Source organism: Hippopotamus amphibius, chromosome 12, assembly GCF_030028045.1.
Source record: "Hippopotamus amphibius kiboko isolate mHipAmp2 chromosome 12, mHipAmp2.hap2, whole genome shotgun sequence".
Taxonomy (NCBI): domain Eukaryota; kingdom Metazoa; phylum Chordata; class Mammalia; order Artiodactyla; family Hippopotamidae; genus Hippopotamus; species Hippopotamus amphibius.
In genome coordinates, this window is record NC_080197.1 from 3,226,893 (window position 1) to 3,242,994 (window position 16,102).

The following is a 16,102-nucleotide window of genomic DNA, read 5'->3' on the forward strand; positions in this document are numbered from 1 at the left end:
AAGCACCATTATATTTTCTGTCTTTATGACTTTTGACTACTCTAAGTACCTCCTGTAAGTGGAATGATACAGAGTTTGTCTTTTTGTGACTTAGCCCAGTGTCCTCAAGGTTCACCCACGCTGCAGCATGTTGTAGAATTCCCTTCCTTTTTAAGGCTGAGTAATACTCTGTTGCGTGCATAGACCACGTTTTGCTTATCCATTCATCCTTCAATGGACTCTTAGGTTCTTCCACGTTTTAGCTACTGTGGATAATGCTGCTGTGAACATGGGTGTACAGATGTCTCTTTGAGACCCTGTTTTCAGTTCTTTGGGGTATATACCCAGGAGTGGAATGGCTGGATCATGAGGTAATTCTATTTTTAATTTTTTGAGGAACTTCCCTACTGTTTTTTGCAGAGGCTGTACCATTTTACATTCCCATCAGCAGTGCACAAGGATATCAATTTCTTCACATTCTCTGCAACACACCCGTCTTCTGTTTTTTGGATGGTAGCCATCCTCCTGGGTATGATGTGTATCTCGATGTAGTTTGATTGGCATTTCCCTGATGACTGGTGATGTTGAGTGTCTTTCATGTGCTTGCTGGCCACTGGTATAGCTGCTTTGGAGAACTGTCTGTTCACAGTTTTTGTCCATTTTTGAATCAAGGGTTTTATTATTGTTCTTGTTGAGTTTTAGAAGTTCTCTATGTTTTCCTGCATATTAATCCCTTATCAGATACATGACTTGCCAATATTTTCTCCCCTTCTGTCTTTGTACTCTGTGGATAGTGTCTTTCGATGCACAAAATGTTTCCATTTTCATGAAGTCCGATCTGACTATCTTCTCTTTTGTTATCTGTGCCCTTGGTGTCACGTCCAAGAAATCACTGCTGCATCCAGTGTGGTGAAGCTTCTGTCCTATGTTTCCTTTTAAGAGTTGCATTATTTCAGGTCTTACATTTAGGTCCTTAATCCATTTTGAGTTAATTTTTGTATATGGTGTTAGGTTACCTGTTTGTGTCTTTGGACCTCAAGAAAGCCTCTTGAAGACAACATAGAGTCAGATCATGTGTTTTTATCCATTCTTCCAATCTCTATCTTTTGATTGGCGTTTAATCTTTTTTTTAATCTTTATCTATATAAAGTAATTACTGATAAGAAGGGAATTGACTTCTGTTAATTTTTTGCCCACCCCAGCTCCCACAAGCCATATGCACAATTCCAGAGACATGTGCACAGCTGCCTTCCATGGGGCTGGAGGTGGGGAAAGGTAGCCACTGGGGAAGGTACTGTGCTCAGAGCTGAAATGGACCAAAATTAACCACAGTTTACGGTCTGTCTTCCCCTGGAAGTTGCAAGCCTTCAACAGATTCCTGAGTTCCAAATGAGGTATATCACCAGATTCTGCCAGCGCAGGTATTGTCTAGATGGGCAGACAGATTCCCTCTTATGCGAAGTGAAATGTGCCAGTCACAAAGGGACAAACCCTGTGTGATCCCATTTATATGAAGTACGTAGAGCAGTCACATTCATAGAGACAGAAAGCAGAATGGTGGGGCCAGGTCCTGGGGGTGGGGGACAACAGGACTTATTGTTTCCTGGGGGTGGAGTTCTAGTTTGGGAAGATGAAAAGAGACAGATGGAGAGACTTTGCAGATGGATGGTGGTGAGGGGACAATGTGAAGCACAATATGAATGTACTTAATGTCCCTGAACGATATATGCACTTGAAAATGGTGATGGTGGTAAACATTAGGTAGGTTTTACCACAATGAAAAAGAGAACACTCCTGTCGCCAGAAGCCAGAGGGCTGTCAGTATACAACCTTTGGTGGAGAGGAACTAGAAATATGTCACAAATTCTTTTAATACATAAAAAGACTGTAACAAAATTTTGTGCTATGCAGAGGAAATGAAGGAGTGAATTCCACCTGGGCGGGGGGTCAGAGAACGCTGTAGACGGAAGAAGGCATTGAACCTGGGAAGGGGTGTCCCGGTTCTGGGGGTGGCAAGCACGTGGAAGGAGCCACTTTCCGTCAGGGACCCCCTCGGGCACGCGGCTAATTCTGCATAAACCAGCACCCTTCCCACTCCTGGCTCCCCACCTTATCCGGCCGGCAGTTCTGTCTGGGTCCGTGGCCTTAAAAATTCCCAGCTGGGTCCCGGGCTCGGCGCCGTCCACTTCGCTGACGATGAAGGTCCCGGGGTGGAAGGTGGGCGGGTCGTTGTCGTTGGTCACCCGCAGACTCACAGTGGCGCTGGCCACGGCCTGCACGGGCCTCTGTAGCCGCCCCGCCTCACAGGAGAAGAGCGGCTCCTCGTTCTCCACGGTCACCACCAGGCTCCATGCTGGCTGAGTCTCGTAGTCCAAAGGCTGCCGACCCAGAGAGAGGATGCCATTAGCACCCGCGGCTCCACGGGCCCGAGGAGGCCCGCTCAGCGCCCGGTGTCACTGCAGACCCAGCGCCTGTGGCTTTTGCGCTTCATTTATTATTTACAGTGTCTTTGATACTGATCAAAAGACAGTCGTCAGCCCATTTTCAAACCATTTATGGGGTTCTTTTTTTTCCCTCCCCCCTCGTGGTTGAAAAGAGCCACCATCCATCAGAGGGTAATGAAAAATGCAACAAAAACCATAACTTAATCAGACATTAATGTGACAACTCTGCTGTAAAAAAATCAGGGGCACTTAGGGAAATATAGATATTAATGATCATAGCTACTCAGGGTACAAAGCGGTCAGTGACTTAAAAGCATTGAAAGACTCGGAATATTTGGGAAATTCAGCCCCAGGCATCTGGTGTAGAGAATCCACGGAGTCTTGCTGTTCACAGGTGGCTGTGGGCCGTGGGCATCACCCGGGAGCTTGTTACACTGATGGGCAGGAATGCGCCCCACCCCTACGAAATCAGGTCTGCCTTGGAACCTGACCCCCAGGCCTGCCTTGGAACCTGACTCGCCTGCACTGCACCAGAGGCACTGGTCTGCTGAGACCAGTAGGGTCTCATTCTAGGGTCTACTAAAGGCACTGGAGTCAGCCCCAGTTTGAACCCCTGTTTCAGCTGTGTGACTTCCTGGAAACAACCCATCCTCTCTGGGCTTTGGTGTCCTCATGGGTAAATGAGGTAATAATACTTTACTGCAGGGCCAGCTGCCTACTAGGCACCACAGGCAACTGCTAGGAGCCCACAGTGTTTTTATGGGTCTGTGCAAATATCCTAATTTCTTTCAAACCCAGAAGGAAAACAATGAACTCATAAGGTTAGAGAAAATGTTTTAAGTGCTTTTATCACAACAGGAAAAAAACACATTAGGGAATATATAAATATTAAATTTTGTCTAAAACAAAAAAATTCAATGTTGAAGTGGTCATATCAAAAATAACCTTTAACATGGATGTGGGTGCTTCTGGTGGGAGGAGTCCTGAAGGCAGCAGGGCTGAGGGTCCGCGGCAACAGTCATTTTGCAGCCCTGCCCTCCTCACTGGCCGTGGGGGTCGCGACACCGCACGGGATGTGCTCGGAACACAGGGACCCGCACCACCGCGGACTCCTGCTTCCTTGTCGGGAATCCTACAGAAAGGGCCTCGGCATCCGCAGCTGCCGCAGGAATGCATTTACCTTGATAACGTTTAAAATCCCTTCATTGGTCTCAGGATCAGTCAGAATGTCAAAATGTCCCTCTTCATTGCCACGCGACACATTGAACTTCGCTCTCCACGCGGGCGTGAATGGAGAATCCCCATCTTGGACCTGGAAACGCAACACGTCCTGGCTGGCCCGGCTTTCCGAAAGCTGAACGTTATACTGACAGAGGCAATCATCGTTTCCAGGTCGTGGAGGAAGAGAAACGCCATCGAAAAAGAAAAAAAGAAAGAAGAGAGAAAATGTAGACCTTGGACACAACCACCTGGAAATTTCTCTTGCGATGGACCTTGACCACTAAGGATCTGAAACTCTGCCTGTTACAGCAGAACCAGCAGCAGGAACATGCATCTCCTCCCTGCTCCCTGTGACTTGGTGCCTGAATAACCGAATAGCTGAGTAACTTTAAAAGTACCCTTCAGATTGAACCTGGTGTACCCCCAAAAAAATTAAAAAAATAAAAAAAATAAAAAATAAATTAAAAAAAAAAAATTAAATTGAAAAGTACCCTTCAGCCCAACGCGATGCACTGCTTTTTAAAGAATTTTTAAAATAATACACACCTTAGTTTATGCTGCCTAAAAGAATCTAACTCTTCTCCTAAAATAAAGCTCTTATGGTTATTTCAGTTAAGGCGATCGTTTCTCTAACACATGATAGATCTCTAAAATAGCTCCTCATTCAATGCTTCTGGTGACAAGATAATTTCTCTAGACGAGCACATCAAAATAACAGCGTATATTTTTCCCAGCCCCACTTTTGAGAGTACAGCTTTTTACTAAGTCAGAGAAGGATTTTGAAACAACGCTCAAACATAATAAGTATGTCTCAGTTATTATATACTGTTAGGTGAGGTGCTTTCATTGAAAACATTTCAACTTTGGTCTATACAATTAATTTTTTTTAAATGACAGTTTAAAAAATAATTGTTTGTAGCATTTATTCACTCAACAGAGGCTACTGTGTACCAGACCCTGGCTTAGGTGCTGTGAACTAAACAGCAAAAATCCCATCCTCAGGGGGCTGAGAACTGAGTGTGTGTATGCTGGGGGGGTCGGGCTGAGAATTTAATCAGGTCATTAGGAAAGGCCTCCTTGAGAGGGGCCGAGAGAAAGACAGAAATACAATGGATGTTTTCCTTTTAAAAATTCACATGGAAGAACGAAAAATTAAGAAATTGAAAGCAGATCATGACTGGTTTTTATTTTCTCTGTTAGCAATCTTCTGCATTTCAACTGGTTTGGTTTGGTGTTTCCAAACCGAGGGCAACAGTGGGTGCCGACACCTTCTTCAAGCCTGAGGACCTAGTAGCATGTGAAATCCTGTGTGGAACCCAGTATATATAAATCAGGTGAGCTGGGAAAGGCCACGCCTGAGCCCACCTACCCACCCTACTTATTTCAGAGCTCTGAACATTGTGTGCAAAGCTCAGGCCCAGACTTCTCACCCAGGGCCAGTTCCACAAGATCTGCAGACATTTTCGGTTGTCACAATTGGGGACTCTACTGGCATCTAGCGGGTAGAGGTCAGGGGTGCGGCTCAACATCCTACAATTCACTGGGCCTCCCCGCCCCCCTGTACCCTTCCTCCATCCCCAAATGTCAACAGTGTGGAAACTGAGAACCCCTGACATAGATGGAGCGGGGATCCTCTGTCCTCCCCGAGCCTTGGTTTTCTCACCTGCAGAATGGAAACCATGCAGCAGCTCCAACCAGTAAGAGTCTAAGGACCCCTGTAAATGCTCTGAACACAGTTTCTGGCACAAAATAGTAAAAATGTAAGCTCATATGACTGTTATTAACTAGTTCTCTATCAATACAGTTGACATCTTGATTTTAATTTACTTTATTTTGGAGACTTGCACGTGTCTTAGGTGATACAGGCAATTCCCTCAGCAAAACCGAGCCTAGGACATGGAGGCCATTTGTGCGGGGACTTAGAACCCGAGGCCGCGCAGGCGCCTTACGTTGTCCTGGGTGAACGTGGGCCTGTGGTTGTTGCTGTCTTGCACGTGGATGTGAACCGTGGCCGTGGACGACAGCGGTGGTTCTCCACAATCCTCAGCCTGGATTAGCAGAGTCAGCCGAGGAACAGTCTACATGGGGAGGAAAAGCAAAGTCAAGCCCTTCAAACACAGGAAAGGGAAACGTGAATACAGAAGGGTTCCATTTTAGCAATTTCAGTAGCCAGTCTAGCCACAGAGGGTTTCTCACTGCAAACGCAAACCTGAGTCTGGGGTCGGACAGCGAGAACCCATTTCATTTTTCCAAAAGAGTAAAGAGCACGTAACCTCGTAATCTAAACATCCTGACAGTCGTATTTCTCCACTAACACGGTCGATCTGGAAGCCACTTTCTCTCAGTAACGGCGTTTGGGAAACGAGGAAGTAAAGGACTTGAGAATTTGGAGTATTTTCTTGGTCCAAATCCACTGTTGACATCTGAAAAATAGGTTGACCTGGAAAGGATATTTTAAATTGTTACTATCGGCCAAAGGCAGCCTGTCAAACCAGGAGGAGGAGGATTCTTTGCTTAATGGCATTGGGGCAACACAGAGTGCATTAAATATTTAAATATAAAGCCAAGCTATAGACACGCTAGACAAAATAAAGAGGGCCAAATAGTCATAAGGTCAAGACGCATTTTCTAGTCATGACTGCAAATATAGAAGGCTTAAGGGACAAAACTGAGATCAATTTTTAAACGTGTGGCAAAAAAAACCTATACAGGAAATTCAAAAGGAAATGATAAACCAGGAAAACATTGTTAAAATGCATATTGGCAGATAGAGACGTAGACATTGTTCCTATAGAAGAAGAAAAATGAGAACCACACGGACAGAAACAGACACAGAAAAGAACAAGCAACCGAGGAAAGAAATAAAAATGGCCAAGCGATCTATTGTGTGTGTCAGCGCTTAGTGATGGGAGATGAACAGTACACCGGGCCCTCTCGTATGTTGCCCGGAGACGGATAAATTGCAACACATGTTGTGGGTGCAGTTTGAAACAATTCCGCCTGCCTGAATCTGTGCTCAGTAAACAGTGCTTGAATGGCCACACACCATTTAGCTCAGATATGTTCACGGAAGCATGTTTTACAAAAAGAACAAAAGTGGCAACAAGACATAAATGTCCAACAAAAGGAGGTTGGTTAAAAATCTTAAAGCACATCCACAAAATAAGATACGACACATCAGGATGCTAGAGGAGAACACTGTTAGGTTACAAACAGTAAAACTGAATTTTTAAAGAGAAAATTCATAAATATGCACATGTAAAAAAGCATGCCTATATATTTTAAATATTTGATAATATACACATATACATTTTGTACTATCATAAGGATGAGAAAAGCACGTAGATGTACAAATACACATTTGTAATTATATGTATAAATCTGTGAATATATACACATATATAAATATAACATACCTTGTGAGTATACACACACATACAAAACGCAAAGAAAAATATTGAAAGAATATAAACTAAAACATTACTGGTACTTGTCTCTAATTGGTAGTGTTAAAGATGCTTTCCATTTCAGTCTTTGTTTCTTAGAATTTTTCAAATTTCCTAGGGACTGTTTTGCAAAATAAATAATGCTTTTTTGGTATTAAAACAGCTGCACATTTTTGTGAGGGTGGTTTGGGTTTAAAGACTCACAGACTCAGAGCTCAGAAATTTTAGATGCCATCTCACTGCCGTTTTACAGATGAGAAATCGGCAGAGTTATTCAGGATCCCACCACCCACCTCTGCTTCTTCTTCCCTCATTCATTTGGCTTTATTTTAAATTGATATTTACATACCAGCTCATCCAATGGACAATTTCCACGTCATTTCATTGCCAATACAAAATGAGGTCTACAGACCTCAAAGCATTTTGCTAATCCGGGCCTTGTGACCTTTGGGATGCGAACAGCGAACTGTCTCCCTGAAGACAGCTCGGACCAAGCGCCCTGTCACGATGGAAGCAGGGAAACCTCCATGGACCAGAGAGGACAGGAAGCCCCGCGGCCCCGCCATGCACACCTGCAGCTTGGTTCTCCTTCACACTGACGTTAAATTCCTTCTCGGGGAACTGGGGCGCGTGATCATTCACGTCGCTGATCCAGATGTTGAAAATCAAGGATTTATCCACAATTTGTCCCGTCAAGCGATTTGCAACATCAAAATACACCTAGGAAGCAGAGAACCCATTACTGTTGCAGAATCATTGACTTGACGACACTAACCCCATACCCGTCGGCGTAATTGTGTCCTGCACCTGTATCCCCCACAGACTGAAAGTTCCTGAGGGCAGGGGTCCCATGATCTCACTCACCCTGTGACCCCAGGGACTGAGCACAGTGCTGGCCCAGACTGGGTGCTCAGTGAGCACCTGCAGAAGAAATCAATGTAGTGACTTGAAAAAATACTTCATCTGTTATTATTGAGTTCAGATCTCAATTTCTGCACTTGCATTACGAGCCTCAGTTCCTATTTCTTATCAGTCTTGTAATGAGAAATGAACACGCTAATGACTACTGGTGAAAGAGTGCAGTGAGCAGACACTTGAAAGCTTTGGGAAAGTGAGCATTTAAAGTAACTAAGACTGGGAATTCCCTGTTGGTCCAGTTGTTAGGACTCGGCCCTTTCACTGCCACGGGCCTGGGTTCCACCCCTGGTCGGGGAGCTAAGATCCCGCAAGCCGTGAGGAGCAGCCAATAAATAAATAAATAAACTAGGACAGCTGTTGACATACAGGGGTTTCTTAAATGGTCAGTGCAGTTACTTGTGTACTTGAATAAGGAAGGTCAATTCATCTAAAACATGCATATGAGATGTCTTTCCTTTCAAAAGGTCTCAAATCAATAATTTAAGCTTCTATCATTAGTTTCTTAAGAAACTAAAAAAAAGGGAGCAAATTAATCTGAAACAGGAAAAAAAGAAGTAATGAAGACCAAAGCATATATCAATAAGATTGAAAACAGCAAAATCAATAAGGTCAATAAAACCAAAAGTTAATTGCCTTCCCATATAAATTTTGGGATCAGCTTATGGATGTCTATAAAAATTCTGCTAATCTTTTGATTAGGCTTACACTGAATTTAAATTTCAGAGAGTTATCTGAATAGCTAATCTTTCAATCCATAAATACACTACATCTTTTCATTCAATTTTGATTTCTTTCATCAGTGTTTTTAAAAAGTTTTGAGTAAACACATCCTGCACATTTATACCTAAATATTTTAAATTTATACCTAAGCACCTCATTTGTTTGGTGATATTGTAAATGATATTGTTTTAAAGTATTGATAGGTGGTATATAGAAATACAACTAGTTTCATATAGTACTTTAAAATTGATTTTCAAATGTTAAAAATAGGCAAAGGATTTGAACAGACACTTTTCCAAAGAAGCTATACAGGTGGCAAATAATTCATCATTTGTCATTAAAGAAGTCCAAATTAAAACTGCAGTGACATATCTCTACACACCTATTAGAATGGCTAAAATAAAAAACCTGACAAAGATGCAGAGTAGTTGGAATTCTTACATACTGTCAGCGAGAATGGAAAATACCTCCGTCACTCTGAAAAATAGTTTAGGAGTTTCTGATAATGTTAACATAAGCTCTTCATGTGATCCAAGAAGCCTACTCCTAGATATTTATCCAAAACAATAAAAACTTATGTTCACATGAAAATCTGTATGCTTTCAGCAGCTTTGTGAAAATTCTGCCAAAAATTGGAAAGTACTCAAGTGTCCATCAAATGATGAGTCTGTAAATTGTGGTACATCTGTAAAAGGAATACTACTCAGCAAAACAAAAAGAAACAAAAACTATCGCTGTACACACAACACGGATGAATATCAGATGCATTATGCCAAGTGAAATCCAGACTTAAAAAGTGACAGTCCTTGTGATTCCATTTTACCTTCTAAACAAGGTAAAAATACAGGGACAGAGAACAGATCAGTGGCTTCCAGGGGTTAAGGGTTAGGGGAAGGTTTGATTATAAAGGAGAAACACAAAGAAATATTGGGGGCGGTGGAGCTATTCTATAGCTTGATATGTTAAATGTAAAATACTAAATGTTGTAATTAAAAAACAAAACTAGTCAGACAAAAACATAATTATGTGCTGCTTATAAGGAGATACACCTTAAATATAACAATATGAAAAAGTTGAAAGTAAAAGGATATATATATATATGATCTCTATATATATGATCTTCTCTATATATTATCTTCTTTTGGTTAGTCTTTGAAAGATAGATAGATAGATAGATAGATAGATAGATAGATAGATAGATAGATAGATAGATAATAGATAGATAGATAGATAATAGGTAGATACATAGATAGATAAATAGACAGATAGATTTTCAAAGACTATCCAAAAGAATCTCATCTAGTTATCCAGCCACAGATACCAAACTTTAAGGCAAGAAGTCTTACTAGTCATAAATGGGGACATTTAAAAATCATAAAAGGCTCACTCTATGAGGAAGATATGTTATAGCAATTCTAAATTTGCATGCACCTGATAACATAGCCCCAAAATATAAACAGCTAAGGTTAACAAAACTAAAATGGCAAGCAGAGACTTTAACACATTTCTCTCAGAAACACATTTTAACACATTTCTCTCAGGTAGAACGAGCAGATAAAAACAGGTAATCAGTAAGGATATCAAGTATTTAATCATAATTAACCAACTTGCTGTGACTGTTACTATAAATAGAACAGTATATCCCACACTGCAGTGTGCACATTCATTTCAAGAGCACATTGACTATTTACCAAAATTAATCATATGCTAAGATATAAAGCAACTCTCAACTAATATCAAAAAATTACAACCATAGAGAGTGTATTAAGCTAGAAATCACTAAGAAAGGTCATTTGCAACCCCAAATGTTTGGAAGTTAAGCAAAGCACTTCTAAATAACATATGGGTCAAAGAAGAAATCACAATGGAAATCAGAAAATATTTTGAACTGAATGGTAGTGAAAACACAGTAAATCAAAATGCATTTTCTTCTCACCATTCAAACATCAAAGCCTGACTTTACATGCATGCTTTGATTCTATAGCACTGGCAGGTCAGTAAAAGCTTTCAAAGTGATTCTTTATAGACAACCAACCATTTTTGTATTTGGCAAAAAGGGATTTTTGAGATTTGCCCATGCCATGATTGCTAGGTCTCAAGTTCCTTGTCGAAAGCATCTTACCAAAAAACTTTTTTCCCGAATTATATTCTGCTTGCCCAAAATGCTCGGTGATATAAATAAATGTGTGATTCTTTGATTTTGTGCATCAGAGACTTGGGTGTAAAGAAATAACCAGAAGTCTTTCTAAATCTGACAGTGTGGTGCTATCAAAGTTTCTGCTTTGCTAGCTTGCTGGTAGATTTCAGAGTCTTGCAAAACTCACCTCATAGTGAATTGGATTGAAGAAGTATTTATGAAATGAAAAAGTAGAAAGGAAACAAGCCACACATTTGCCATTGACAAAGGAACCAACACGGTGAAGGCCCCATTGATTGAGGAGTCACAGTGGCACAAAGCTTTGTTTATGTCCCTGTAACAGAACGACCACCTGATCAGAAAGATCGTGGACACGTCCACGTCCATCATTCTGCTCCAGCCAGAATGTGCCTCTAAGAGATTCAGGAAATGCATCATCACCTACTTATACAAAACAGCTATTACACGTGAAAACAAACAAAAAGGCTGCCTGAGCCACAACAAAAACCTTGATTCTGTTTGTTGCAGATAACAATACCTCCTAGCACTGACTAATGTTTGCTTGCAGGAAAGGGCATTCTCTGGAACTGCTGAAGACGTGAGCAAACTGAAGCATCTTGAGAGAACAAGCATTTCTCATGTGATCCCTGCTGCAGAGATCTTCCCATCATTCTGCTCTGAGCAGATGCTGAAATTGGTGTGTGTGCATGCATGCGTGCGTGCGTGCCTGTGAGCAATGACAGCTGAGATGCCACTAGGAATCCTTGGGTCACTTTGTCTCCTTGAAAGCCAATTATACCCCCTCATTACAGAATTTTTGAAAATGATTATGTGAAGCTGTAAGGACACACAAAATATTGGATATAAAAATATATAAGCAAAGGCAACAATCTAAAGTCCACTTCTGAGACTATTCAGAGAACATCTTCAAGTGGTTCATCTGGGGAGATGGTCCCATGAGATTTGCATCAGTACCTATGACCAGCTCTTGAAGACCCAGGTTTTAAGGGAAGAGGCACCATTGTCTTAGTCATTTACCTTCAGGGCAGAAGAAACAGCAAAGTGACTCAGTGACCAGATCAGAGGGGACCAGCAAAGACGCTGCAACTCCAAGAGCGAGCAGTTCTCTAGCATCACAAACGCACCTGCCAGGTCAGTGCAGGGTGATTTAGAGACTGTGAAGAGAAATTATCATTCTTGCACTAGGTCAAAATGTTAAAATGAATCCTTAATTTTCATAAAATGGTAATAAATGTTGAACCTATGTAAGCTGACAATGTATAGTAAAAGTGCTTGGAAGGACATAGATGTAAAGCAGTCACGTCTGTGGAATCAGACCAGAGGGAAAAGTTGGGGGTGAAGGAGAGGTTTTTAATGACTATTCCATTCAAATGAATAAATTCTTATGGAATTTAAAATTCCATAAGAAGCCTTTATTACTTTTACACCTAAAAAGTAAGATGAGCAACAGGAACTCTTGTTCATTGATGGTGGGAATGCAAGGTGGTGCAGGCACTTTGGAAGACCGTTTGGCAATTTCTTACAAAATTAAACTTACTCTTAACATATGATCCAACAATCACGCCCCATGGTATTTATGCAAAGGAGCTGAAAACGTATGTCCACACAAACACCTGCACACAGATGCTTAAAGCAGCTTCTTTCACAATCATCAAAACTTGGGAGCAACCAAGACGCCCTTCAGTAGGTGAAGGGATAAATGAACAGTGGTCCATCCGCAGTGTTCCCCAAGGGAATATTATTCAGCAACAAAAAGATATAGAAGCAGCTCAGTGCATATACTAAGTGAAAGAAGACAATCTTGAACAGGCTACAGACTGTATGATTCCAACTGTATGACGTTCTGGAAAAGGCAAAAGTATGCAGACAGTAGAAGGGTCACTGGTTGCTGAGGGCTTAGAGGGGAGGATGGAAGGAACAGGTGGCACACGGGGGAGCTTCAGGGCAATGAAACTGTGATAACAGAGGGTGGACGCATGTCACGAGGCACTGTCAAAGCCCATAGAAGGCACAGCACGAAGAGTGAGCCCCCATGTCGACTACGGGCTGTAGTTAATGCTAATGCATGTTATTGGCTCATTGGTTATAGCAAGTGTACTGCATTAATGGAAGACATTAATAACAGGGGAGACTGTGGGATGAGTGGGAAAGTGAGGGGGTATATAGGAACTCTGTACTTTCCAATCTATTTTTACGTAACCCTAAAAGGGCTCTAAGAGATAAAATCTGTTAATTTTAAAAAAGGGTCCTGGGCTTCCCTAGTGGCACAGTGGTTAAGAATCCACCTGCCAATGCAGGAGACACGGGTTTGATCCCTGGTCTGGGAAGATCCCACATGGCGAGAAACAACTAAGCCCATGTGCCACAACTACTGAGCCTGCATTCTAGAGCCCGTGAGCCACAACTACAGAGCCCACATGCTGCAACTACTGAAGCCCATGCACCTAGAGCCTGTGCTCCACAACAGGAGAAGCCACCACAGTGAGGAGCCCATGCACTGCAATGAAAAGCAGCCCCTGCTTGCCGCAACTACAGAAAACCTGTGTGCAGCAACAAAGACCCAATGCAGCCAAAAGGAAAAAAATAAAAATTAATTAATTAATGAAAAAATGAAAATTAGAAAAATTAAAAAAGATCCCTACTTGTAAAATAAAGCATGGGCAACCATATATATATGGTTTATATATATATATATATATATATATCATATCACATATATGTATATAAAGCAAGTAAGTCTACTTTGACTTGCTACTGAATCTCGTTGCTTTAGGATAAGTGGCGATTTTATTTGTTGAAGGCCAAAGAGATTGCAGAAGGAGCACCGAGGAGCTCTCAAGGCAGACGACCCCTTATAATGGGACTGTTGGTCCCTTGAAGAGCCTCTAGGTACAGAGCCCTGCTCAGGGATGCTGAATAAGTACGGGGTTTATTCCTAGAGAAGACGCTTCAGTGAAGCCCAGGGAGGGAGGACTCACCCGGGGACAGGCTGAGCCCTTACGTAGATCAACTCCTTTCTTCTTTCACACGTTCTGGGGGGAAGGCCCTTGTCACCCCGTTCTGCACCATGGGAGAGGTACCCTGGCTGGCAGGCTCTGAGCCTGGAGGCAGAGCAGCCCAGATCCAGGAGCAGTTAGGTGTAGACTTGACTGTGCCACCGGCCACTTCTGCATCTCTTCCCTCTATGGCCCCAGGGTCCAGAGCAGGCTGCTTAGGTCCTAGACAGTGTCCTAGAACCCTGACAGCTTCAGACAGCCCCCTCCCCTTTGCCCTGCAGCCCACACGGCCTCCTCCACTGGGCGGCACGTGCCTCCTTGGGCCTCCTTCCCAGCAGACTTGCTGCTGACCCATCGCCAGGCGCCATGGTGGTCCCCCTCAGTATCGTGAGATGCTGGCCTGGGCCCCACGTCCACTCTTGTTCAGCTCCCTCCTCTCCCCGACAAGACAGAGGATGCCATGGGCCTCCTAGTACTGAGCGTGTCTGCTTCGGGGACGCCAACATACATTTTTAAACTTTTGTGCGAGCAGATTGGCTTTCTCAAACACCATTTCCACATGCTCCTCCATAATTTATGACCGTGCTGCGACGCTCTGCTCCTTAATCACCCTGACTTCTAGCTCTGAATCTGTGCCAGCTGTAATCCTTCCACTTAAAAACAGCCACATGTTTGTTTTATGTTTATTATTCTATATTCCATTTATTATCCTAAAAGCTACATGTGAGACCTTTAGTTCTAGAAGATGCCTGAGAGGCATAAGTGCTACTTATTCTTTGGCAAGATGCTAAGAATTTCCGGGGGACTCAGAATCACAATGGAGAAAGGAAATGTCATGGATATTTTCTGCACTTGTAAAGGGTTTTCAGCCTTTCGTGAAAGCCTTGAGATTTATATCCTTGGATAAACACACCACAGGGCATTGACATGATGGCTACTTGAAATTACACGTACAAGATCTTTACTCTTAGACACGAACGAGCATGTAGAAACACCTTAAATGCCAAACACACAATGCAAAATCATGTCTATGCATAGGTTATAAGTAGGTAAAGATGACTGTGTTGGGAGAAAGGTTCACAAATAATTGTTACAAGGAATTAAAAAGGTAATTTTCTTGAATGTACTTGTATCCCGTGAAATTGAGCATATTTTGATATAAATAGATAAGATTCCTACACAGAAGAAAAGACTTTTTTCCCTCTCCAACTCTGTCTTAAATCTTTCAGCAACTCTCAACTGGTGCTACTACTTTCTTGAGGTTTTTTATGAGATTAACAAGAAATTAGCTCCTCCTCCCCAACCCCTGCCACCTTCTGAACATGAGTTTTTTTTAATGTTTTAGCCAGTTTTAGTGACCCCTTTGCTATCCTCAGGAGTAAAGCAGTGCTGCTAGAACTGTCTTGTTGCCAATACATTAGGTTTACTTAATTTTTAATAACATCCTGTCCTTATGGACAGCCAAAAAGCTGTAACAAGCATTCTTACAGAAGCAAATGGTGAGGCTAGAACACTCGGCTTGTAGAGTGAGCCTGTGACACTCTGCTTATCCCACTTTCATGGCTGGTACTTCTCATCAGCCTGTTTCATATCGTCCTAACTAGCACGTTAACCCCTGTGGGTTAGCTTCCTGTGGCTGCTGCAACACACAGGTGCCTACAACAAAAACGTATTCTCTTACGGTTCTGGAGGCCAGAACCAAAACCAAGGTGCCGTAGGGTTGGTTCCTTCTGGGGGCTCCGAGGGAGAATCTGCTCCAGGCCTCTCTCCTCACTCCTGCTGGCATCAGCAGTCCTCCGTGTTCCTTGGCTGGTAGACCCATCACTCCAGTCTCCATCTCCTGCTGCCCATGGCTTCTCATCTGCGTCTTTTTTCCTGTGTCCAAATCTCCCTCCCCTTACAAGGGTGCTGCTTACTGGACTAAGACCCACCCCAATCCAGTATCACCTCATCTTAATTTGATCACACCTGCAAAGACCCTACAACCAAATCAGGTCACATTCACAGGTGCCAGGGGTTAGGACGTGCGCATATCTTTTTGGAAGTCACAGTTCAACCCTCAACACTCTGGAAGGCTGACGCTACATTTTGCTGATTTCGTTCATTCATCCCACATAATTAATTGAGAATCTACTACATGCAGAGGCCTATTCTTGACTCTGGGGTAATAACAGCAAATAAGGCAAGGTCTCTCCCTTCTTAGAACTTCCATTCTAATGG

At 42.6% G+C, this 16,102-nt stretch overlaps 1 protein-coding gene across 1 annotated transcript in view; it reads right to left on the reverse strand.

Moving 5' to 3' along the window:
- CDH26 (cadherin 26) overlaps window positions 1–16,102 on the reverse strand; it is a 38,102-nt gene that overhangs the window by 17,558 nt on the left and 4,442 nt on the right. Inside the window, exons 4-8 of the mRNA XM_057702236.1 lie at window positions 7,663–7,810; window positions 5,918–6,084; window positions 5,594–5,722; window positions 3,604–3,789; window positions 2,089–2,357 (exon numbers count right to left, since the gene is read on the reverse strand). Of these exons, the coding sequence (XP_057558219.1) occupies window positions 2,089–2,357; window positions 3,604–3,789; window positions 5,594–5,722; window positions 5,918–6,084; window positions 7,663–7,810 (899 nt within the window). The remainder of the gene's footprint in view (window positions 1–2,088; window positions 2,358–3,603; window positions 3,790–5,593; window positions 5,723–5,917; window positions 6,085–7,662; window positions 7,811–16,102) is intronic.